Genomic DNA, 26,980 nt, shown 5'->3' with positions numbered 1-26,980 from the left:
GCTCTTCAATAGTAGTGGATTTTAGGACATTTACTCACTTATATGACATTATCAACCAGTATGATTTGCGGCTATTTATGGCCTCACATGTGGCTGATTACCATCATATTACCTGACTACTATTATATATGCGCTCATCAATACCCCCTTTCTTTTTTTTTTTTTTTTGAACATTGTAATGGTGCACCACTCTCATGCACTGTTCCTTTTATCACTATTCATGCCTACTTCGGAGTCTTGTCTCTCTGGCCTTAATATATCGACGCATGCGTGGTGTGGCATGCGTTTTGAACCATCGAGGTCACCTCAGCTGTGCCCAGATGCAAAAATGAGCGCTTTATATCTTTATATGACCATCTATATGATCATTGGTGTTTATGGGCTGAGCTATGCCCTTTGCACGTTATATTTACGCTTCCACATGTGCATATTACAATATATCGCCATTTAAGTATGGAATCGACCATTGATTATCATTTATGTGCGCATTAAATCAGTGGTCTGGGTTGACCTGATAAGTGCAGGTAGGATTCTTTCCCTGCCATCGTGGGTTGGCGCATGCGTAGTAACCTCTGGATGCTGGTTGTAATGGACACTGTTGTCTTTACATGCCGGCGCCTGCGCAGTGCCCTTGATCTGGGGGTTGTATTTTATTTCTTACTGGCGCGCATGCAGCAGAGTTGTATACTGGCTGTGACGTCCTCGCCGTCATCACATGCCGGCGCCTGCGCAGTGCCTCCGTCCCGTTGGCCGGAAACAACTTTCTATTTCTATTGATTGGCGCATGCGCAATAGCACTGTATACCGGGCTGTGACGTATTCCCTGCCATCACACGCTGGCGCCTGCGCATTGCCTCTCAACATGGCCACTGGACGGCTCCCTACGCTCACAGGACACTTACACATCTCTGGGTTACTCCGGTGAGTGATACAGCTGTACACTATCAACTCTCTTACTCCGTGCATATATAAAGATGTGTTGAAGCTACACTCAGTACCCCTGACGAAGCCACTGTGGGTGGCGACACGCGTCGGGTATCCTGTTCTCCCTGAGGTTGCCCCACATGGACTCTGCAATTTTTGGTCACTCTACATACCACTACTTATGGTTATAGGTCCCTTCTATTAAGGTTTTTATGCCTGTCTGGGTTTATCTTGAATTTGGGGTTGCACCCATTTGATGATGACCATATGTATGTTTTACAACTTCTTCCTGATAGGCATTCTGGGTCATGGTGACCAAGTGTATTTTGTATACTCAACCTATTTAAGGGTTACATTTACCTCCGAATAATTTCAAGTGTTTTGGACTGAGGGACTGTACAACCCTCCTCACTTCTCGATACACTTGGTCACCTTTTGGTATGCTGTTTATACAGGCAAGTCCTTTGCGGAGTACACCTCTAGGGTGAAGGCTCTATTGCGAGCCAGTTATGTGTTTGTCAAGTCACATGTGTGACTTTTTTATGTTTTTATTTTGTGTGTGGTTTATACATGTCTAAATTTAAATAAAAAAACTGTCCATTTAAACGCCAACCATTTGTCTGTGGTGATCCCCCTTGCATAGCCCATCCCCTTTTTTTTGTTTCTGTATTGTTCTCTGAATGGGCTTGGTTGGATCCTACTGTGCTATACATAGACGGTGGTGCCCCTATCTTTTGTTTTATATGGGCGGTGATTCAGCACAGCCCCAGCCGGAGCTAGCTGACCCGCACAAAGCAGAGATAAACAAAACCAGATCAAATGCAAACGGAATAGCAAATGAACCACTTAGCTGAAAATGCAGGGAAAGAGCAGGAGACATCAGACCTCAGGAGGCATAGGAAGCAAATCACCAGCAGGGATAGTGGGAGTCAGCTGTTAAATCCCAATCAGAAACCCCAGATCTCCAATCGTCTTCCTCATCATCATGTGGCAAGCCTCTGTCAATCAGATCAGCTCCACTACCTCCAGTAACCGCCAGAGGGAGCCCAGAAAGAGAACTCTCAATCTGACCAGCTCCACTATCTTCAGTAATCACCAGAGGGAAGCCAGAGAGCGAATTCACAACAGCATCTGCGCAAATTCCGCGCAGGCGCAGTGAATCATTTGGCTGATCCCGACGGCAGATGCGAGACGTGTCTAAAGGCAAAGGAAGCCGGTCACATTAAAGGGGTTTTCCCACGAAAGAAGTTCATTTTAAAAATTGTCCGTGTCTTACCGTGTACGGAGCGTACCACATCTCCTGGGCAGGGGAGGAAGCAAAAGACAACACCGACATTACAGCAGGGGATCACAGAGGATTCATTTTGTGAGGTAAAATATTTCACTGTCTGTTTTTAAACAATATTTTACCTCACAAAATGTATCCTCTGATCTCCTGCTGTAATGTCAGTATTGTCTTTTGCTTCCTCCCCTGCCCAGGAGCTGTGGTATGTTCTGTACACGGTCAGACACAGGGGCGAGAGACAGAGCACAGGGGGGAGACAGCTCAAACGGGACAGCACATGAGGGGAGAACACGGCACAGGAAGGAGAGAGACAGCAGATAAGGGGGATAGCACATGGGGTAGACAGGTCAAAGAAGAGAGCACAGACGGGAGAAGTCAGCACATGGGGAAAGAGAGAGTGGATAGGTTAGTGAGCACATGGGGGGGGGGGGGGAGAGATTCTCAACGCTGCAAAGCCCGCCCCCATCGTGACATTACCGCCCTCCTTATGCGATAGCATCGGGCCTCCATCTAGCATTTAATAAATTGATTGGAGACGGTGTGTGTGTATATATATATATATATATATATATATATATATATATATATATATATATATATATATATATATATATATATATATATATATATATTGTTTAGAAAAAAAAAAAAAAACAACACACATGGACATATGGATGAGAATGGCATCTGGATGAAAAATGAATGACTGTCCATATGCTCATCTGAACCGGGCCTTAAAGTGAGGTCTCTTCTTTTTACAGTATATCTGATGATTGAACATCTTGGTACCTCATTCTCTGCATTTTTGATTTGAAGCTGGAGAGGACAAAACAAATCCATTTGGGTCTAGGAAGAGGCTCAATACTGAGACCTTTGTTTTAGAAATAGACTGTCCCCATTAAATGACTAACAAAGACACTAAATTTTGGGAGTAGAAGCTTGAACACAACTAATGATGTGATGATGCTATATATATGTCCATTGTAGTAAGCCTCTAATTATAGGACCACGGCTTCCGTCTCTGGGAGTTCCTACATGTTCTTCTCAATTGTCTTCCTTTAGGCCAATAATGACTTCCTGCCGAGCTTCAGAGCCGTTCATCACTTCTTATGTATTGGCTCATTCTGGATACATTTATTCCTACTCTAAGTAATTAATGAAGAGCAACCGCAGTTGTGCGGTATAAAAGATGTAGCAGAGCTAATGGTGTTGGTGGTTACTCATATGCACACAAATACTGCAGCTTTGAAGGGGTTATCTCAATACAATATATGCGATAACTTCGATCACTGGTGGGTCTGACTGATCCCAAGAAACAGGGCTCTGAAGATTCCCATGTGAATCGAGCAGTGGTTGATCAAGCACATTGCAGCTTCAATCACTCTTCTGGGAGTGTCAGATATTGCTGGACGCTATCTCCTGACACGGGATAAGGAACAGCATCCTAAAGTGAGAATACCGCTTTAAACAGAAGTTATATTACTAACAGCAAACAGAGGTTTTGCTTTATTAACTGTGGAAATCCTTTATCTTCAAGGGTCTGTATTGTCAATGCATGTGGATAGCTCAGTAGGGTTAGATGTAGTGTCAGACTTGGCTGTCAAGGGCCCACCAGTAAACTCAACTCCAGGGCCCCATTTTCAGCTACAACGCAAATATGACTTTATTCTCATTCACAAATTTCTATATTAATAAACTGAGTTGATTGTTAAATAAGATGCTACATTTACCTGTATACAGCTCTGGCAAAAATTAAGAGACCAACACATCAAAACCCTGTCATGGGCAGCCCAGTCTCCAGACCTGAACCCCATTGAAAACCTCTGGAATGTAAGAGGAAGATGGATAGTCACAAGCCATCAACAAAGAAGAACTGCTTACATTTTTGTACCAGGAGTGACATAAGGTCACCCAAAAGCTGTGTGAAAGACTGGTGGAAAGCATGCCAAGACGCATGAAAGCGGTGATTAAAAATCATAGCTATAGCACAAAATATTGATTTCTGAACTCTTCCTGAGTTAAAACATTAGTATTGTTGTTTCTAAATGATTATGAACTTGTTTTCTTTGTATTATTTGAGGTCTGAAAGCACTTTTTCTTTTTTTTTTTTTTTTTTTTAAATTGACAATTTCTCCTTTTCAGAAAAAAAAAAAAAAAAAAAAAATTTATTGCTTGGAAATTCGGAGACATGTCAGAAGTTTGTAGACTAAAAGAACAATTTACATTTTACTCTAATATATTCATATAAAGAAATAAAAAAAAAAAAAAAAAAAAAAAAAAATCAGGCAAACTGAACATTAGAAAGTGGTGTCAATTTTTGCCAGAGACGTATATCGAATTAAGTACTGCTCAGATAAAAGGGGCCCACTGGAGGATTCTCCTGTTCGCCTGTGGACCAGTCCGAGCCTGGACGTAGTCATGTGCAAAGAGCATAGGTATTACACCACAATGTACATCCCAAATATCATCCGCCTCAGAGAGACAGTGTTAGCAGTACATGTAAATTCATCCAGCTTGTAATATCTCAAACATATCCAGGGCTCATACAAGTCCTGATGGCATCCTGACAAAGCTATCCAGCTACCAACATGAGCTGCAATATCCACAATTATCTCCATAAGACTAGTGTGTCCTACGCGACAAGAGGCATTTTCCTGAAGCAGGTCAGGACTAGATATGGATGTTCTCCGGTGCCACGCTGCTTATGAGCGATACAACATGCAGGGAGCAGCTGGAGCGAAGAACATTACGTCCGATTCAGTTTCAATTACTGATCTACAGGGCATTACAACAGCAGGTCGGACCCTCCTGGCACATCTGCTCAACACCTAAGCTGACAAATGCTAAATGGGAGAAGCATCTCTCCATATGCAGCCGGCAGCTGCGCAAAACAAACACCTAGCGGTTCACTATACGGGGCCAGACGGGCGCCATTACACAGCTTTAGATCAACACTCGCCAACTCTCTGGAAAATCCCCCAAAATGGAAAGATCTCACAGAGGAGTTGGCGAATCATTCAGGTGCATGCTGATTTTTTCCCACAATGTGAATATGCGGTTTGGTAAAATTACAAATGTCCTCTAATTTGTTCCCGATTTCTATGCACAGCGGGAAACAAATCGGGACAGACCTAATCCTGTAATACAATCACTAATATGTATTCCCCCGGGAAAGGAATATGCCTACAATAATTGGGGGTTGTAGTAAAAGCAGGGAAAATTCATGAGAGTAGAAGCAGATACAAAAGACCAGGGACCTTTTTGGTCCAAGGGCCATATATTCAGATTTATTGTGGACCATGGGTTAGGTTCAAACATTATAAACATCACTACATAAATATATAATAGGCAATTATTCCATATTTAGGACTTCCACCCAAGAGTAGAGCTGCTCTTCTCTCCCCATCCAGAAAGCCAAATCCATGGCCTCCTCTTCTCCACTGTAGTTTATGCGAGACGCTGACAGCCCAGTGTGCCCTTCTCCCATAAATGACAATGGTTATGGCAGCAGTCATACACGGCCACTACTTCATCTACATCTCACCTGGATGGAGACGTGATCACAAAGTGCACCATTAATAGTTACACGACATGGAAAAATACATATGAGCTGCCCCCAGACACTGTCAGGGATGTCTGACCAGATAGGAGGCAGCACCGGAGGGCACCGAGGGCCGTAGGTTGTGCACCCCTGGTCTCAAGTCTAATTAACGTAGATCTTCCGTGCGAGGCAATAGCAATCCTTCTTAAATATGGCACCAAAGCACAGTGGGTGAGTGTGCAGCTTCAGGTGATCTTCTGCATCGCAGATCGAAGCAAGAGTCATGGATGCAAACATGGTTTCATCTGCAAAATAGGGCCGAGTGCACACTGGGATAAGCCTACAGTGCAGGTGGAAAAGCACACCTCTTTTATTGGTCAGCGCTCAGTCTACTGTGCATGCAGATAGCACACCGACCCAAAATACCACTGTCTGAATGAAGGCAAGACTGAATTTAATACATTTTTTAGAACGAGCAGCCGACAAGTCTGATACTGATCCCACAGTTCACCAACCAGCAAGATAAAAGGATCACCATTAATTCTTAAGTCCACAGACTATCATATTTGTGTTACTTGGATAACTATAACACGACCCTTAGGGCGCAGACGGCCCCAAAAAATGGGAGACATCGGAACACAGTGCGTGGACTGGCCGGCAGTTCTCCTGACCCGAGCACGACAGCTGCAGAGAAATACATGAAGTTGTCATGCTCGGGTCTGGAGAGCCGCCGGCCAGTCCACGCACTGCGTTGCGATTTATACGGCCGTCTGACTGTGATCTGTGACAGAGACTTGACATCATCTGCTGGTGCAGGCTATACGTTTCGTCTGACTATCCTGCCCATACTCCATCTGGTAAATGAATTAGACATGGTTCAGATTCATTTTTTCTCTTCCGTCCACGTGCTTTATATTGGTGACAGATCTTTGTGAAATAAGGATCACGAATAGCAATAAAGACATTTTATTTGTCGAGACATCTAAAACGACCATGAAGCACATAAACCAGCGAGTCACTTCTTTATGTACCATCGTAACGCTACTTGTGCTTTATGGGAATGTTCCTACCTCCATATTTATGAAGTCCTGCAGGTATATATATTAATACCTTCTGCGATAGGGGTTGTTTCACGGCGGTGTGTTAACATCACCGCGACTTGTTATATTCGAAATCAAGTGTAAATTGAGTGCCTAATACTAATGGCCACGAGGTTTTTGCACAACCTTGTGGCTACTAATATCAATTTACACTTAATTTATTAAATGCCATTGAAAGCTGCCGAGACTCTCACAAGGTGGGAACGCTGTGACCATTACACACTAATCTAAAAAGGAAAACATTTTACCAGACCAAATTTAAAAAAAAAAAAAAAAAAAATCTAAGTACGGGGCAGCTAAGGGCATCTGTTCTACCACTGCCAACAAAAAAACGAAATATTTTTGAGGGACATAGTAGAAAGAAAGCCCAGAATTTTTCTTTATTGCATCAAATTTATTCCATGAAGTACTAATAAAAAAAAAAATAAATAAAAAAGTATAAAATAAATGTGAAGAGAAGGATCGACTTAGGGCCACTAAGCTATAATGTAGCATGTAGGAGGCAGATGGTGCTTCAGTATGTCTTGTGGATCCAGTGTCAAGAGAAAAGAGAAGCCGGACACTTCCCAAGCTGTACCCTGGAGGGGCCACCCCGGGAGAGAGGACCCTTGAATTACACGTGCCAAAGATCAACCAGCGGTGAAAGCGAATACAAATCCTGTCCACCGCTAACTGCGATCCGAGCTGTAGCGGCAATAACAATAAATTAGCCTCGTAATAATACAACGCCATTTGCGCGTTTTTACTGCTAAAGAACAAGGACTGAAACGTCTTTGTACAAAATGTAGAAGGCCCTGAGAGATCCATTATAAAGCACAGATGAACAGCTATTCAAGATAGAAACAAAATTTAAAAAAATAAGAAAAAGAAAAAAAACTTCATTCTACATTTTGTGAAAGTAAGACGCACGCTTATAAAAATGTAGAAAAGGAAACACAGAAAATTACCAAGGAAGTGAAACAATGCCTTACCAGAGGCTGGGCACACCCTGCGGTGGTGGTGTCAGGAGAGGGCACCATGTTGTCTGTGATCTCCTTTCTGTACAGCATTTATACATTACATTTGGATTCCTTGTCTATATTGATAAAGTAAGCTATAGCTTTTTTTTCCCCCATCAAAGTGAGTCTGAGAAATATGGGTTGCCAAGGCTCAACACCCACATAGTGCCAGGAGCGGACATATCATTGGGGGGGCTACACAGGGGGCCAAGAGGTAACGGGGGCACTTCCACCTCAGAGAAGGTGGAACTGTGCGCTATGAACTGCAAAGGGCCCATATACTGTTCTACACCGGACCCCTTCTGTGTGTCTGTTCCTGCATAGGGCCCCTAGATAATTGGTCATTAGAAAAATTAGTGTGAATGCGTCTCCACACCGACGAGCTCAGTGTGGGGAATTCTACCGACATGGTGGTGTAAACAGGCATCCGCTTCATACACAGACCCGCACGTGTGCCTGGTTTGAGCAACATCTGCCCTTTAGAGTAAAACATTTTTACATTTAGCTAAACACAACACCTGGGACGTATTTACGAGCGTGGCATACATAGTGTGCCCTTTATGTGCCAATACGATGACACACTGACCTACATCGTCTCCTATACAAGCACCAAATCTAGCTTCACAAACGTCACAGAATAACAAAACGGGATGACACTGGAAAAAATGAGGCAACTAATCAAGTCATTAGGATAAATGCTTTAAAAAGGATCGTCACCTTTCTGGACTTCTATTTTAGCAAATGCTTGTGTTCCCCATAAAACAATTTTGGAGCTTTCCTCAGACCTAAACAAAACAGCCAGTAGGGAATCAGCACAGCAAGACCAGATCCAATATGGACGGGTGCAAGTTGCACGCCATCACGAGGCTGACTCCAATAACCAAAACAATCCTAGAAAAATAAAAAATAATCTTCTGTCAAAGCCAAAAAGACAAAACAGCAACGTTTCAGCTCCTTTATTGAGCCAGGTTAATGAGCAATTAGAGGTACAACAATGCTGATTTCTAAGAACTGATGATCCAGAAAGTTACTTCAATGCAAATATTTCACAAATTGGTGACAGGGCCCCTTTGAAAAAAAAAAAAAAAAAAATCTATACTGTATATTTATGGCGACATACAGCTTCCAAGACCACTGAGACAGTGATCGGCTGCAGGGGTGTGAAATTTGCAGCCAATATAAGGCACATGCTAGCCGGTAGGCAGCGTTGGAATGGAAGATGAGCATTATTTCACAGTTGTAGTACTCCTGTTGCCTGTGTGCGCCATCTTACATCTCGGGCATCTGCCCTTACATTTGACTTCTCTAAACTACTAATATAGGTATACAGGTTATTGATTGCCGAGGAGAATGACCCCTGTGTGCCTCATATCAGATGCCTTGTGGATAAATCATCTTTATCACTTTACACATACCTCCCAACTTTTGAAGAAGGGAAAGAGGAACAAAGGCTGTGGCGCGCCGCAGCAAATTTTAGGCCACGCACCAACCACACCCATTTCACAACTAGCCACACCCATGTCCATGCCCAAAACACACCCATTTAGCACTGCTGATCACACTGACTGGTACTGAGGGCACAGTGGCTGGTACTGAGGAAAAGAAAGAACAGAGAGAGAAAAAGGAAAAACGGGGAGAGAGAGAGAGAGAGAGAGAGAGAGAGAGAGAGAGAGAGAGAGAGAGAGAGTGTGAGAGAGAGAGAAAAGAAATAACGAACAGAGAAAGATCAGAGAGAAAGAACAGAAAGAGAAAGATAGGAGAGAACAGAGAGAGAGAGAAAGGAAGAACAGAGTGAAAGAAAGAAAGATTAGAGAGAGAAAGAAAGATTAGAGAGAGAAAGAAGGGATAGAAAGAACAGGATGAAAGAACATAGCAAAAGAAAGAACAGAGAGATAGATAAAGGAAGAGGGGAAAGAAAGAAAACAGAAAGAAAGAAAGTGTGATCCACTCACATGGCCGGCATCCCTGAGTCCAACGTGATCCTGCTGTCCACGCTATCGGAGGAGGACATGGTGACGGATCTGAAGTATTCCCTGAAGTGCCTCCATGGTTCCGTCACAATCTCCTCCCGAAATTACCTCATTTCCCGTCAGCTTCTAGCACGTTGCCTCCGGTGGAATGTCACGTGTGAATTTTAAAGTTCTCTTTGGGGCTCCACCGTGTACTCCTGTGTCTGCGGGAAAAGTAAGCTCCCGGCTGGGGAAGACTATCAAAATCAGTTCTGTCCCGCTGGATCCGGGACACCTCATACACACACTGTTCCGCTTTGTATGCCTCGTACACACACGGCTCCACTCGGTAAACCTCGTACACATGCGGCTCTGCTCCGTACACACACCGGCCACGCTCTGTAAACCTTGTACACACATGGCTTCACTCCGTAAACCTTGTATACATGCGGCATTGCTCCATACACTACGTACACACGCGGTTCTGCTCCATACACCTCGCACACACGTGGCTCTGGTCCATAAACACACGGCTCAGCTCTGTACACTTTGTACACACAGGGCTCCGTTCCTTACACCTCGTACAAACACGGCTCCGCTCCCCTCCATACACCTCGAATACACACGGCTCCACTCCGCACACCTCGTACATGTGCGGCTCTGCTCCGTACACCTCGTATATGTGCAAACCTTCTATATCATACATGTGCGGCTCCGCTCCGTACACGTGGCTCTGCTCCGTCCACCTCGTACACACGGCTCCGCTCTGTACACCTCGCACACGTGCAACTCTGCTCCATACACCTCGTACACGTCGACTATGCTCCGCACACACGTGGCTCTGCTCCGTACACCTCGTACACACGTGGCTCTGCTACATCCACACTGAAAACCCCTCCTGACCACACACAAACTTCATCTCATCCAGCACCATGACAACCAGCACAACAGAGTCCTGCAGGCACTCAGGGGTCAGGGCTATGCGCAGAGGACCTGTGATGAGGTCACAGGAGGGGGAGGAGTCAGGGGTCACATGATCAGGGGCATCGGACGCCCCTGATCATGTGACCCCTGACTCCTCCCCTCCTGTGACTTCATCACAGGTCCTGTGCGCACTGAGGAACCCAGCGATCGGCGCTGGGATTCATCACTATGGGGCTGTGCGGCTCAGTGAAATGCGGGAAAAATAAGCTACCGCCCGGGACAGTGGGACATGCAATCAAAAACGGGACTGTCCCGCCAAATCCGGGACACTTGGGAGCTATGACTTTACATGACCTCTTCCATTCTCTGGAGAGGACGCTGCCTGGAAGAAAATCTCTGGAGGCAGTTATTTTACATGAAGAGGAAGTTACCAGTGTGATGTGTTAACAGCTTCTACCTGCAGAGCTGTGTGTGATTATACCCGATACATCAGCAGCTTCCTCTCAGATTCAGCCTTCATCTCACAGGCAGACATGGTTGGAATATTGTTACAGTACAGCAAAGCTCAGAAAACTGCAAAAAGTTAAGTCTCTAACACAGGATAGGCGAAATCTCACACGGGTAACTCCCCCTTCATGTAAAATAAGCACTGGAGGCAGAGTTATCTTCAAGGCAACATCCCTCCCCCCTGGAGGACCTCATTTACATACAGTATAAGGAAAATGTGGATTTCTTGGGATTAAAACATCAGAAAACAAATATTAAGGTATCATTTTATTCATCTTCCTATAACCTATATACCCATATAGATGTCTTAGGAAGGTTGATCCTACTGACAGACTCCCTTTAAGAACCATCTAGCTTTTTATAAGTGTTCCCATCAGCTTCCCTTTAATTCGGCTTCAATTAGATGTGCTAATATCTTTTATACTATTCACAATAAAAGGGCAGTGCCATGTAAAACAATAAACCTACAAATTAACTCAATTGTTATCATGGTTCCACATAGAATCCTCTGATTGCTTGGCGGAAACAAATGGTAGAAATCATGCAGAGAAAGCAGAACCCATCCACTAATGCCTTCAATTTTGGCTGGGGTTTAGCATGGATAAGGCACAGCTGTGGTGATATATTCTAGATGCAGCATTTTAAACTGCTTTTTGGGCCACTAAAACTTCCAATACGTTGTGTAATTAAAGGGAACCTGTCACTCCCCCCTCCAGGGCGTTTTTAAGTTAAAGAGCCACCTTCAGCAGCACTAAGGCTGCATTCTGTGAAGGTGGCTCTTCTGTTTCTGACCCCTAGTAACGCTGAAATATCGACTTTTATAAATAGCTCCACCTACCAGCCGTCCATCATGCCACTTGTCTTGTGCCTGGGCACCGCCCACTATGCCCCTGTGCATCGCCACCTCCTCCTGTTTTGAATGCTGGCGCCTGCGCTGTGACAAGAGCTCTCGGGCATGCGCAGTGAACGCTGCCCGAGAACAGACATCAGGCTATTGCGCCTGCGTGTTGCGGAGACCCCAGCCCCGCAGTGTGAATACATCATAACACACTGCGGGTCGGGATCTGGGGCCTCCGCAACACGCAGGCGCAATAGCCTGATGTCGGTTCTTGGGCAGCGCGCACTGCGCATGCCCGAGAACTCTTGTCACAGCGCAGGTATTCAAAACAGGAGGAGGCAGCGACGCACAGGGGCATCATGATGGATGGATGGTAGGCGGCGCCCAGACACTGGACAGAGGCATGATTGACGGCGGGGAGGCGGCTGATACAGGGGGACACACCATACCTATGGGACACTTTACAGGTATGAGGAGCCACTTATAAAAGTCGATATTTCAGCGTTACTAGGGGTCAGAAACAGAAGAGCCACCTTCACAGACTGCAGCCTTGGTGCTGCTGAAGGTGGCTCTTTAACTTAAAAATGCTCTGGGGGGGGTGACAGGTTCCCTTCAAGTTGTCCAAACGTGACCAGGCCAAAACCGGGCAAGCGCAGTGAGGCAAAGTGTGCGGGAATACTCAGCGTCATCTGTGAAATGTGCATGTTCCCAAGGTTTCTGGGGTCGTTCAGGACTCGGGCAACTGCCCCGTACTCCCTTACTGCAAACATCCTGGAAACTCGCTCAAAACAAACACTTTTTCATTAACAATGGGTTGCGGGGTTACATAGATGCATCTGACTTTTCCTCTTGAAATTCAATATAGCACAGAAATTAATTTTAATTAGAACCCCATTTTGTTGGGGGTAAAAAAATAATAAAGTGATAAAATACGACCAGCTACAAGTGTAGTTTAAATCCACAACTAGCAATTGCTAGAAAGCAAGCTACTTTTACTGGCAGCCATAATGAGGTCTTATGCCTATGTGCCTGCCAACTTCTTCACTGAAGAATGAACGGCTGCAGTCTCCACCAGCAGCGTGGCAGAGACCAGACAAGTCTCATAATAAATATATATATATATATATATATATATATATATATATATATACACACACACACACACACACATACATACATACACACACTTGTTACTTGAGCTACAGGAAGCCGATCTTCCAGCTGGAGGGAGGGATGAGTCTCTATATACACAGATCAGCTGATGTACCCCTCCATGTCATCCAAAAATAAAACGAGTGTCAAAGAAAACCACCAAACTCTAGTGGACAAAGACTATACAAACGGCTATAAAAAGGAAGAAAGACACAGATGACAGAAGAGACTGTAATGAGGGCTAAACGTCGCTCCAGGCAGATCCGAGGAGGGAGAGACCTCACGCTTTGTACTGCCTTCTGGTGCTGGGGAAAAAGCAGGGATACTGGAGACCATGCGTTATAATAGCTGCTTAAAAAATGATTTTGGTAAAAGCTGTATTAAAAACAGGTTAAAAATGTGACTAAAGGCAATAAAATATCAGATCAGTGGTAACACTCTGGCAGCTACACAAGTGACCGCTGCAGCCAGTCACCTTCCCAAGAGGTGTTGAAGGGTACAAAACCACCGAGGTCCAAGGTTGATGGTAGTAGTTACAAAGGTGGACGACACGTCTCCGCTGCAGTGGTGTCAACATAGATCGGATACACCAACGCTGGAGCAACCAGGCAGCCATCGGGTGGAATCCATGTTGTGTTACTATACGCCATTTACTGCCTTTAGACACTTCTTTAGCATGGAAAACTATGAAGATAATTCAGGAATGACAGAATAATACGTACAGTAATATGGCGGATATGAGGAGCTTCATCAGAAATGAACATTCCCACAAGATACAGAATGATCCCAGTGTAAAGAGGAGGCAAAGTATAGAGCAGCTGCTATAGCAACCAGACTCCCGCCGGTTAGGGAACGCGGAATCGCTGCGTTCTTTATGTTCCAGACACACTGTTCTGCATTTATAACAGCTCATTCATATGGAAATAATAATGATGTGCTGGCTCTTCCTTGCTACCAGTCACACATGCAAGTTTTCCTCCTAAAGCATGGAAAAAGATAACTTTGGACCCAGGTGCCAGCATAGGTGTCTCCACAATGCCCTCACCGCGGGCACAATGTCATATGTAGGACAATCCCGGAAACCCTGAAGTGTCCGCTGTGCAGTCCCACATACACATCAAAATTATATATATATATATATATATATATATATATATATATATATATATATATATATATATATTTATTTATTTATTACACACACAAAAATATATTTTGTTTTTCTCACCAAGAGGCAAAAATTTAAAATTAGAGAAAAAAAAAAAAAACATTTAATACTGTGTAAAGTGCAAAAAGAAGCAGTAAAATATATAGAAGTCTAAGATATATAGAAGTCTAAGAAGTCTAAGATAGTAAAGAAGTCTAAGATAGTAAATAAATCACATAAAGCTTTACAATGAGCAGTAGAAAACACGAATAAATATATATGAATATAGACAAATAGTACCAAAATGAATGCTATGAAAAGACTTGGATTGATGGCAAAGAAGTAAGACATAAAGGGGTATGAAGCGCCCACATGTTATCGAGACAAATGTCACTTTCTCAGAACCCCCTTTTATTTGCCTTTGGCATCCCTCATCTTTTCATAGTATTCACTCTAGTAATATTTATTCATCTATTATACTAGTTATTGGAACACTGCAATTTGGTTACATTTACCATTTTGATTTTCTATATATTGCACGCATTCTTTTTACACTTTATATAGTATGAAATGTACTTTTTATGTTACAGGGTTTGCTGTATTAGGCCTCATTCACACGTCCAGGTTTAAAAAAAGGGGACATGAAAAAAGGGTACTGGTGTCAGTGTTTGGATTAGTGTCCCCCGTGTGTCTGTTTTTACTTATCGGTGTGTCATCAGTGTTCTTCACTATGGATAAATAGGTAGACGGCAAGATTACAAGGCTTTTTCTATGCCTTGCAATGTTAAGTCACACTGATGCCATCATGTGTTGTGTTTTTCCACAGTCCCATAGACTTGTATTGGCCCTTTTCAGCCGTGATACCGGATATAAGCGGACATGTGAATAGCACCATAGATTATAATGTGTATGAGCGGCAGCCATGGAAAACGCGTATGTGCAACTCACTGAATGACACACTTATGGTGTTTTGATGGGTCTCGTATATCCAGCGTTATGCGGTCATGCACTTTTGAATGTTTTTAATAGTGGTTTTTTCTGCCACAGATTTACGTAAACAGTTTTCCCACCAATAAGACAACCCTTTCTCAAACTAAGTGTTATGCCCTGACAAAATAAAAAAGCCTATACTCCCCTCCTGTGCCGGCGTCATTCCCGTGGTATCGACACTTGTTCTCCCAGGGCTGTGAAGTAGTGTTGTGACACCGGCGCCCAGTCAGCGCTGGCGTCACTGTCTCCGCCTTCAGACAAACTGAACATAAAGAGGAAGCCAGGCCTGCAGCTGATCCCGGACTTCCTCTTCATGTTCAGTTTGTCCGAAGGCGGAGACAGTGACGCCAGCGCTGACTGGGCGCCGGGAATCACCTGTCATTCCACCGCATCACAGCCCTGAGGAGAGCGAACGACGACACAGCTGGAATGGAAGAATCGGCATGGGAGGAGAGTATAGGCTTTATTCTTTTATCGAACATCTAGTTTATCTAACTAATACTACTAAAGACAACGCCTTTAATAAACTATATCTTTTTTTATGTGCATGACTACTTCTATATGGCTACTGTTTGCATTTTTCCTAGTGTAGTTATACATACATTGTTTGAAATGTTGGCCATTAGCCCTCTTTATATGTCTTTCTAAGGCCACGTGCACACATTCAGTATTTGGTCAGTCTTTTACCTTTGTGTTTGAAAGCAAAAACCAGGAGAGGGTGGAAAAAAATGCAAAAGTGGTGAGTGGTGACATGTTTCTATTCTGCTTTGGTGGCCTTGAAGCAGGGCTTGCTATTCTCCTTAGAATCAATAAATCTCCACATACACACTAGTGCTAGGAGTGGAAGCAGCGATTTGTCACATTGTTAATGGGCTTTTTGCATGAATCTACAGTTGCACTGGCAGTTCTGACCCTTTGACGCCAAGATTAGCGCATCACTATTCATGCTCTCAAAGCAGAGACCACACCAGAAACTCCATAAGTCTACAAAATCCATTTAAGCTTTTTTTGGGGATCTGTTGGTCATAGAAGCATCACGGCTTCTGAACACATACCATACTTTCTGCTCATTAAATTCCATAAGAAGTAACCATTATACCAGATAGGCAGAAGAGCACCTGCAATTGGTGGATACAAGGAGGTAATTAAAAATAATTGTATTTTGCACCAGTGAGCAGTACGAGGATAATCACAGCTTTGATCCTTTGGCCCAGTTTATATTCACTTGACCCAATATTTGAGGTACATGTTAGACATTATGTCTTGAGAATTTTCTATTAACCAAAAAGTATGTTCGATATTTCAAGAATTCCACTACAAACTTTACCATGGCAATTTCTTGTTTATTGGCCAGACCTTAAGGGCCTGAATCGTCAAGACTGGAATTTTGCATGCCAGTCCTAATGAAACCATCGCTGGAGAAAAATACGCCTAAACCATTGCTAGGTGTACGCCTCTTAATGAATCCGGTGCATCATACATCTGCCTGTCACACTAAGCGATATCGCTAGCAATATCGCTATAACGTCACTGGTTTTTGTATCGCTATGTCTGATATCTGATATCGCTATGTGTGATACTTACCTCCGACCGACTCCCCGCTGGTTATCGCTGATCGCGCAAGAACGTCCTGGACAGTTTCTCGTAGTCAGCTTCCTGCTGTGACGATGAGCGACGCGTGGACGTCTTCATTGCCTCGTCTGACAGGTAAGTAGCGACCCCCGTCCCCTGCGATGTCGCTGGTGAGATCTGCCTGTGTGGCAGCTCACTAGCGACCACTTAGCGATGCATCAGCGATCCTGACCGCGTCATATCGCTGGTCGGGATCGCTGGTACATCGCTAAGTGTGACAGTACCTTTAGGAGAGAATCTGATATGTTGGGGTAAGAGTTCCATAGTAGGGGGGAATGCATGGAAGAAATTTTGTATGTGATTGTGAGAAGAGTAGTTAAAAGGGAATCTGTCACCTATTTTTTCGAGTATCAGCTGCCGGCACTGCCATCAGGGGATTAGCTACAGCATTCTGTAATGCTGTAGATAAGCCCCCGATGTAATCTGAAAGAGAAGAAAAATGAGTTAGATCATACTCACTCAGGGGCGGCCCGGGTCCAGCGCCTCCCATCTTCTAACGGTGACGTCCTCTTCTTTGCTTCCTGTCGTGGCTCTGCACAGGAGCCACGGCGGGAAGCAAAGAAGAGGACGTCACCGTTAGAAGATGGGAGGTGCCGGACCGGACAGCGACACCCATCGGACCAACACCAGACCCGGACCGCCCCTGGGTGAGTATAATAACCAATTTTTCTTATATTTCAGGTTACATCGGGGGCTTATCTACAGTATTACAGAATCTGATTTACAGTATATAGCAGTCTGACTGAGCACTCGAGTAGCATAGATTTTGATGAATTTGCTGGGCAGGGCCTCATCACACACAAGACCCTCCTTTATTGGCAGAGCTGAACGGGGTTGGCATTAAAAAACGCCTAAGAAGGCAACACATTTCTGCATAAGAATTTAGCAATATTTCAAGGAGTTTTACACCACAAAACTGTTGAAAACACTTTAATGAATTGGGCCCTACATACACATTTAAACAGGGCTGTGGAGTCTGTGTCAATTTTGGTGGAGTCGATATAAAATATATATAATAAATTGAGTATACAGTAGTTCAGTGCAGGATGTGCTGTAAATTTTTTCATAATTTTGTAAAGTTATGAAATGTACTATAAATGTCTGGTCTATTCCTAATCTAAGGATCTTGGCTGTTAGTGGAGATGAATCTGTGCTGCACATTTTTGTACATGCTCAGTAGTGACCAGTGCTGTGGAGTCGTAGATGAGATGAATCTGTGCTGCACTTTATGTACATGCTCAGTAGTGACCAGTGCTGTGGAGTCATAGATGAGATGAATCTGTGCTGCACTTTATGTACATGCTCAGTAGTGACCAGTGCTGTGGAGTTGTAGATGAGATGAATCTGTGCTGCACTTTATGTAAAGCTCAGTAGTGACCAGTGCTGTGAGGTTGTAGATGAGATGAATCTGTGCTGCACTTTATGAACATGCTCAGTAGTGACCAGTGCTGTGGAGTCGTAGATGAGATGAATCTGTGCTGCACATAATGTACATGCTCAGTAGTGACCAGTGCTGTGGAGTCGTAGATGAGATGAATCTGTGCTGCACTTTATGTACATGCTCAGTAGTGACCAGTGCTGTGGAGTCGTAGATGAGATGAATCTGTGCTGCACATAATGTACATGCTCAGTAGTGACCAGTGCTGTGGAGTCGTAGTTGAGATGAATCTGTGCTGTACTTTATGTACATGCTCAGTAGTGACCAGTGCTGTGGAGTCATAGATGAGATGAATCTGTGCTGCACTTTATGCACATGCTCAGTAGTGAGGCAGGGCTGTGGGGTTGTAGATGAGATGAATCTGTGCTGCCCTTTATGTACATGCTCAGTAGTGACCAGTGCTGTGGGGTCGTAGATGAGATGAATCTGTGCTGCACTTTATGTACATGCTCAGTAGTGAGGCAGGGCTGTGGGGTCGTAGATGAGATGAATCTGTGCTGCCCTTTATGTACATGCTCAGTAGTGACCAGTGCTGTGGGGTCGTAGATGAGATGAATCTGTGCTGCACTTTATGTACATGCTCAGTAGTGACCAGCGCTGTGGAGCTGTAGCTGAGATGAATCTGTGCTGCACTTTATGTACATGCTCAGTAGTGACCAGTGCTGTGGAGTCGTAGATGAGATGAATCTGTGCTGCACTTTATGTACATGCTCAGTAGTGACCAGCGCTGTGGAGCTGTAGCTGAGATGAATCTGTGCTGCACTTTATGTACATGCTCAGTAGTGAGGCAGGGCTGTGGAGTTGGAGGTTTGGCTTAGGCTAGGTTCACATTTGCAGCTGGGCGAGCTGCGGACATCCTCCGTGAAGCTCCGCCTGTCCTCCGAAGCTCCGCCCACGACTGCACCTCCTCCGGTCAGCTCCGCCTATGGCCGCATGCAGCCTGCCTACCCTATCTTTAGCATTGGGTACGCAGGTCATGCCGCAGTATGCGGATGCCTCCGCATGCATCGTTTTGACGATGTGACAAAAAAAAAAACAAATTCCAACATGGTGTGTTTGAGGCGGGTCGCCGCATCATCAAAACGACGCATGCGGAGGCATCCGCATACTGTGAAGGCATCCGCATACTGCGGCACGACCTGCGTACCCAATGCTAAAGATAGGGTAGGCAGGCTGCATGCAGAAGTATGCGGCCATAGGCGGAGGTGAGCAGAGGGGGTGCAGACGTGGGCAGAGCTTCACGGAGGAAGCCCACAGATCCTCCATATGCAAATGTGAAGCCTGCCTTACTGACTCCACAGCCCTATGTTGCACCCTAAAATGATGTGAACACAGCTGGAAAGGTACAGTGCCAGCTACACCTATGTGGTCAGTAAAAATTATGATTGCTATATACCAAACAATTAGATCAGGAAACCTCCAGGAGGACAAATAAATTATCGACAGAAGAGAGCTCCACACTAAACAGAATTTCCATACAAAAAAAAAAAAAAAAATGCAATTTCTCACTCACCCAAGGTTCTGTTTCATAGAATAAAGTAACACATATTACAACCTCCCTCCCTCCTTTTCATTTTTATTATAACGATACTCTGACCTAAATCACCCTCTTCAGATCCTGGGATTACATCACCTCCACCAGTTAAAATTACTTTTTTGGGTATGGTATATGTCAGACTTCTAATATATATATCTCTCTCTCATACACAATTATATAAAGTCATTCTTGTGTAAGTAATCAAGTAATGTGAAAAATACAAACTAACAAAGCACAGATAACACCAATTGACAAGAAGATGCTTTCTAGAAATAGTTCTTTGGCATCGCCAGATCGTAGACGCCAGCGAGCCCCGCACATGTCTCCAGTTACCAGATTAGGAGGTTAACCCATTAGATATCACAGCAGATGATGTGCGAAACGATATTTTACAATCCACACATACAAAAAACACAAAAAAAGCCATGGGGAGGGGAGAAAACAACACAACAGGCTTTATAAACTATATCCCCAAGTTGTACTTATGAATCAATCCCAACGCAATTACCACCTTAGGCCGGGGTCAGACTTGTGAGTTGTGAGAAACTCGCATGTCAATACCTGGCACTGCCGGTGGCACTCGGACTGGAGGATTCAGCCGCATAGAAATACATGCAGCCGCACGCTCCGCTCCCGGGTGCCGGCGGCAGTGCCGGGTATTGAGATGCAAGACTTGTGCGAGTTTCTTGCAAGTCTGACCCCGGCCTAACAAAAGAAAACCAGAACAATTTTGAGCCCAAGCATGTTATATAGATATGCATTGTTTTTTTTTAAATATTTTTTTCCCCCAAGTCAGTCTAGGTTCATATGACTAGTCTCCTGTGGTACAAGGTGTACTGTCTTTAAGGGCACGTGTGCTGACAAAGGGGGGGGGGAAATCACCTGAGTTTTCTTGATTAATCTATTTTCCATACACTTGCCTGAACCCGGCCTTCGTGCTGTATTGTTTTACATTGATCACTTTGATTTTAGTCCCTAGTTAAATCAAAAAAGTAATATTTAGATTTAAAGATAACCTGCCACCAGGACATAACTGGACAGTTCTTGGTCTTATGTTATCCCTGCTGATCCCCTGAGTAATACACTTTTTTATTTTTTTTATTTTTTTTTACCCCCCCATGCAGTATCAAAGATTTGGGCCTTTCTATTCAGTGCTAATTTTTATGGTCTTTATAAGGGGCGTGGCTCACAAGGTATCTCTGCAGATCAGGCCAAAGCCACACCTCCTCAGAATCATGTGAGACACGCCCCCTTTTAAAAATCGTTAAAAAAAATTGCAGTAAAAAAAAAAAAAAAAAAAAAAGGGAAAGAACAATAAATACCCAGACAAAGGAAATAAAATAAGACTAAAAACTAAAGACTTTAGACCCAGTGACAGGTCCACTTTACGGGATGTTACAGTTATAAGGATTGCTAGTAGATGATGTTTGGTCAGCCATATAAAGCAGGACCTAATGACAGCATACAAACAATTACCGTGCCCTTCAGTGCACTCTACACCGACTGTCCCTGTAAGGCATTGGCATCAATCACATCACTAGGATCCCCTGTGATACTACCGAAAGGAAGCTCAATTTGATAATTACATACTTATAGTTTCAATAGCAGCATATGAATTGTTAAGAGTAAAGACAAGAGGGTTTTCTCTGCTGTTCGCTGTGTATTGCTGTCGCTCGTCTGACTGGGAGCACAGTAGTGGCCATGCACTCAGTGCAGTGATTTTATGGTGGGAGGATAGCAGCCATAGATGCCCACGGACTCCTTGCCATTTATATACACCATATCAACGTGTGTAGTTGTAAACAGAGGTTTCACTTTTAAGGCCAAGTCTCCGGTATATTTCATAATTAAAGGGATATTAACAAAGTAGACTCTATAAGCTACTTTTAGATGAAATGGTGCTACCTGTGACTCTCCACATCCTAGAACAGCTGGAAACAGCTGGTGCCATGCAGGGACTTGTAGTTTCACAACACCTGGAGAGCCAGAGTCTGTAGACCAATGAGATCAATTCTCAATGTCAGGTTAAAAAAGTACCTAATAATATAGGATCATGTCAAACCATCCAGAAAAACCACTAGTAAGCCCGAATATCCCACTCATCAGCCAAAGAATGAACTATTCATTGTACGAGCAGGTACACGGCAATCCTTACAGGGTGCGATTCGTGTCAGCACATGTGTTCTGCACTTCACGTGGCGCTCACCATTCCTGTATTGCGAGGCCAGAGACGAGGGACGATTTACTAAAGCCGCCTGACTTGTAGCGCAAACTCAGACCAGACAAGTCTTAACATTGCACGAGATTTGTCGTAGAGCCTGATGAAGGTCGATAAAGCCAGCGCATCTTTAGACCACAGTCTATACCATTTGTCAGTTGGCTCACTACGGCCCTCAAAGCCACGACGGAAGTTGGAAGAATGGTCAGCGTCTTCGATTAAACCTTTTCCGGTATGTCACGCCCCCTTGGCGCGTCAGAAAAGCATACACAACATCTGAAACACCTATATTAGCGGTCCATGCTCTGACATCCGAACAAGCTTTTAATGGGATGATACGGTGAGTGATGGCCAGTTTCAGGTGCTCTTATTAAACTGGATAGGAGCTGAGCCACAGCACCCAAGAACTGTCATTACACTGTATGCCTGGTATGTACTTATTATCCAAAACGCTCCAATCCCTGACCTATTAGTATATTGCAGGATTTTCTGTGGAGCAGGAGACAAGAGCGGTCATAAAACACCCTGTAATTGGTAACAGACTAATAATAAAAATAAGTCAACTCTCTGAAAACGTTATTGCTCCAGAATACTGCAGTACTCTGAAAACCCATATATTAGGGAACACTCATGCAATTAACTCTTATCAGAGCAGATGCCAATTCCTCAGAATGCAAATTGCAAACATTCTCATGCAAACACAAACAGCATGGACACCACCCCGAAGAGGTCACCACCCCGAAGGGGTCACCTGGCAAAATTCTCTCAATATTTTAAGAGGACAGAACTGGCTCAGTATAGATATGGAGAGGACTTCTAAGGGCTCATACTCACATGCGAGAAACTCAGACGAGTCTCGCACGTCAATACCAGACACCGCCCCCGAGTGCCTGCGGCAGTGCCAGGTATTGACGTGCGAGACTCGTCCGAGTTTCTCGCATGCGAGTATGAGCCCTAATGGTGGATTCTGGAACGTGGGGGAAAGTAGCCCAATTTGGTCGGTATTCCCCATCTCACTCTGACATACTTCATATCAGTGTAGAAACAGAATGTAAATGTTTAGAAACTATTCTGTCCCGGTTTTCTTTGAAATCCAAGCACGACTTACTATTTTCTGTCAAATGGGAAGAAAAAAAAAAAAAAAAAAAGAAAAGTTGTAAAAATGCTTGACATCGTCAAGAAAAAATATTAAGTTAGAAAATAAAAAACATTGTCACACAGGAAGTTAAAATTTAATAAGATCGGTGTCAGTCATTTCCCTCAATTTTCATACTGTATATTACATTTCTTACGGTCGATAAGACACAGATTGAAAAAAAAAAAAAAAAAAAAAAATACTCCATCAAGTTCAATCCTTCTCCACCAGTTATACATTCTCTGTATGGCTTGAAAATAATAATAGGGCTGTAGGCTCTGCCTAGATCCCACCTCTTTTCCAATAGAAACTTTCTTTAATAAGTGACTGCACATTCACAAGATAGGAACAGGTGCCCCCCCCCAATAATAGATGAAGTCAAGATTATCTGATGTCAGGCATGAGAAAAAAAAAAAAAAAAAAGAATCACAATCCTGATCCAGATAGGGTATCCAACAATTAAATCATATATATTCCCTATAAATTACCTTTATTTATTAATAGTAATATGATGTCAGGCATGAGACTAGAAAAACTAACCGCTAAGATAATAAGAATACGGTACTTAATATGACGTGATGAGCCAAGTGACAGATCCCCCCCACACACGCAGTGTATGGGGGTCTCCTATAGGTTGAAGCCCTTTTGTCACGTCTATCCAGTTTTCTATGAGGTTTGGTGAAAACACTATTCTAGTAAGGGAAATTTCTGGCTGTTGTCACCTGTCACAGTCTGTTGTCACCTGACGTTACTCAAGTCAACAAGTTCATTTACACACGTTTGTACAAACAACAGAAATCAATGGCAAGCAAAGAGCACTGGCCACCGAACGTGCAACACTTGTCGAAAACATCCCAGATGGTTATCGGCACTGCAATGTATAACCCGAACAAACAGCTGCACCCGATAAGTGCACACCAAAGCCGACCGTCAATAGGTCCAGAACATGGCCCCTATGGCACAGATCGGTTACTAGTTCACACGGTACTAGACACGGGTGCAGCCAGATCCATCCACGGCTCCGCCACCAACGATCGCAACCTAGGGGTGGGATGTGCTCCGCGACTAGTGGCTGCACAGACAGCCATCACATGGCTCCCACAAACTAAACAGATGCAAGGAATCCATTTTGAGCTGAGCACAGACCATTATTTTCTCCCTTCTCCTTTTCTCCTCCCAAATACATACACATGTGAACAAAACGTGATCAAACCAATTCAAAAGGACACCGATAAAATGGTCGATGATCAAGGGACATATTCTGTACGGGGAGCAGCGATCGGGGCTATAGCTGAGCAGCACGACCACAGCACGACCACAGCGAGGCGTGAAGCGCAGATACCTGTGCGATTCTGGGAAATGGCTGGTTGTTTTGGTAAAAACAGAATAGACGTTACTTCTTCGCCTAACAGCACAGGTGGAGCAAAGTTACTACCTTCATCCCCAGAAAAGAAAGCCCAACCCACAGTCGTTATTATCGTACGGCGATTCGGAGACTGGATGAGGAGCAGCTATTCTCAATGTCTCATGTTCTGACGGAGACGGAAATATTTTGGTTTTATAAAAAACAAAAGAAGATTCAATAAAGCGAAACACAGATACAGTAACAACCACACACACAGTACACACAGATCCAGGTACATTACCATCAGGATCAGGCACATGAAGGGTTTCATCAAGTCTCAAGATGAAAACCAAAAGCCATTTATGGATCATAAAATACTTCTCACCTTTTTTTACCCACTTTTAATTTATCCTATTGGTTTTTGCTTCTAAAATTTGAACTATCACAATACCGATCAGTGAGCCATTAAAGGAAACCAGACAGTGAGGCGTCCTCCCCCGACTAAAGGGGACTCCCAAATAATACCCCAAAAGAACCAATGCCCGACAGCAAAAAAAAAAAACCACCACCAAAACCAGAGAAATAAGCCCAAGTGCAGCAGTGGCAGCAGTGACAGCAGGGGCAGCTGGGCATCAGGCTGGGGCTTCTTCCTACCCCAGGAGGAGAAGCATTATTTAAACTGAGGGCAGCTCACACCCCTCACCCAGGGAGGGGGCGCCACTTGTTTTCCCTCTTCTTTAGAGCCAGGAGAAATACAAGGTGACAGAATCTCCATAATAGAAGGGATACCTGCCCCCCCCATTACAGGGCGGGGGGGCGCGCGACAGACCAGCGATGGAGTCTGTGCGATATCCGAGCGATCAGATCGGCCAGATCGCAGCCCTTACCTTGCTTCGGATGCACCAGAGGCTCTTCTCTCTGCACTTGGGTGATGATGCAGCTGCTTTCCATCTAATACTTGCACGGATCCAGTGCTGATCGCGTCTTCCCAGATCCGATCTGCAGATCTCCACCCTAGCGATCTCCGGTGCGGACCCCCGACTCTCTCCCTAGACAATGCGATCCTGCCTACTGAGCTCGGAGCGGAGGAGGCAGCCCTGCGCAGGACGTATAGCGCATACATACACAGGCGGGTCCCAGCCCAAATATCAGAATTGGTTCAACATGGAGAATCCGGAGCGAGAGAAGCAAAACAACAGAGGAAATAGGACAGCGGCGGTTTCAAGGTCCCCCCAATACTATAGATAAACAACCTTCCCAGATCTGCCTCTTCTGCGCTGCAAACCCCTCTGGAGCTGCACCCCGGGAACGTCACTTGGCTCACAATTAAAGGCTATGCTCGTCAGAGCGGAGAAAAGAAAAGATTTCGTGGAAATTAAGCTTTGTTTTCCTAGAGCAGGGCAGTGCGAGCGGGGAGACTTGAAACCGCTGCTGCCTGGGATTGGCTGGAAGCTCTGTGGGCAGTATAAAAGGGCGGGCTTGTACGCTGCAGTGTTTATCTAACGACATTCCAGCGCAGGAGCCCGGTGCAGCTAATGGCGGCGGCGGTGTCAGTGCCGACCTGCTCGGCAGTTGCTCCCCGCCTTGTCCTCCCGGTGCACGGCGCCAGCTGCACTGGGTATCTAACACCCACAGTCCAGGCCATGGCCGGTGTGTGACACCCAGGCTTATTACACGTCCTGTCTGAGGAGAATGGCTCCTGTCACTCCTCAGTCATAGGTGTGTACACGATGGCCAAGAGAAGCTATAAACACTCATGACATCACTGTGCACATGGTGTGGAAATACTGTGAAATTCCTTTAATTGGATAGCTAAACATGAGATGTGGCTTATTATTACGTTTTCTGCATTTTATTTATTTTATTCATGTCTATAGCGCCATTAATTCCACAGCACTATACAGATATCATCACTGTCCCCATCGGGGCTCACAATCTAGACTCCCTATCAGTATGATGTCTGTGGAGTGTGGGAGGAAATGTGCACAAACACGGGGAGAACATTCAAACTCCGCCTTGGGTGGGATTTGAACCTAGGGATGCAGTGCTAACCACTGAGCCGCCTCAGTGACCGCCAGTAGCACCACATTTCGATACAAGCAGGGTCGGACTGGGGTGTCTAGGGCCCACCAAGGGAATTAATTTTAGGGGCCCACCTACAGTAATGTACAACTCAACATTTAGGCTTTGAGATCGTGGAATTACACCATGGGTTCTTTTGCCGTATATCCCACGCCAAATCTGCATCATTTCAGCATCCTAATTCTACTAAAAGCTGCACCGTTGTTCATATGCTGCAGATCTTTCCGCACTACGATTC

General features: G+C 44.4%; 1 protein-coding gene across 1 annotated transcript in view; it reads right to left on the bottom strand.

Moving 5' to 3' along the window:
- The window catches only part of CTDSP2 (CTD small phosphatase 2), a 47,614-nt gene extending 21,547 nt beyond the window's left edge, over positions 1-26,067 (bottom strand). The window contains exon 1 of the mRNA XM_073576755.1: positions 25,548-26,067. Within this exon, the coding sequence (XP_073432856.1) occupies positions 25,548-25,611 (64 nt within the window). The 5' untranslated portion in view covers positions 25,612-26,067. The remainder of the gene's footprint in view (positions 1-25,547) is intronic.
- Between the last annotated feature and the right edge of the window lie 913 nt (positions 26,068-26,980).

Source organism: Dendrobates tinctorius, unplaced genomic scaffold, assembly GCF_039654945.1.
Source record: "Dendrobates tinctorius isolate UK_male_01 unplaced genomic scaffold, ASM3965494v1 ptg000051l, whole genome shotgun sequence".
NCBI lineage: Eukaryota > Metazoa > Chordata > Amphibia > Anura > Dendrobatidae > Dendrobates > Dendrobates tinctorius.
Note: the sequence above shows the minus strand (reverse complement) of the source record. Positions and strands in the feature narration are given on the sequence as shown.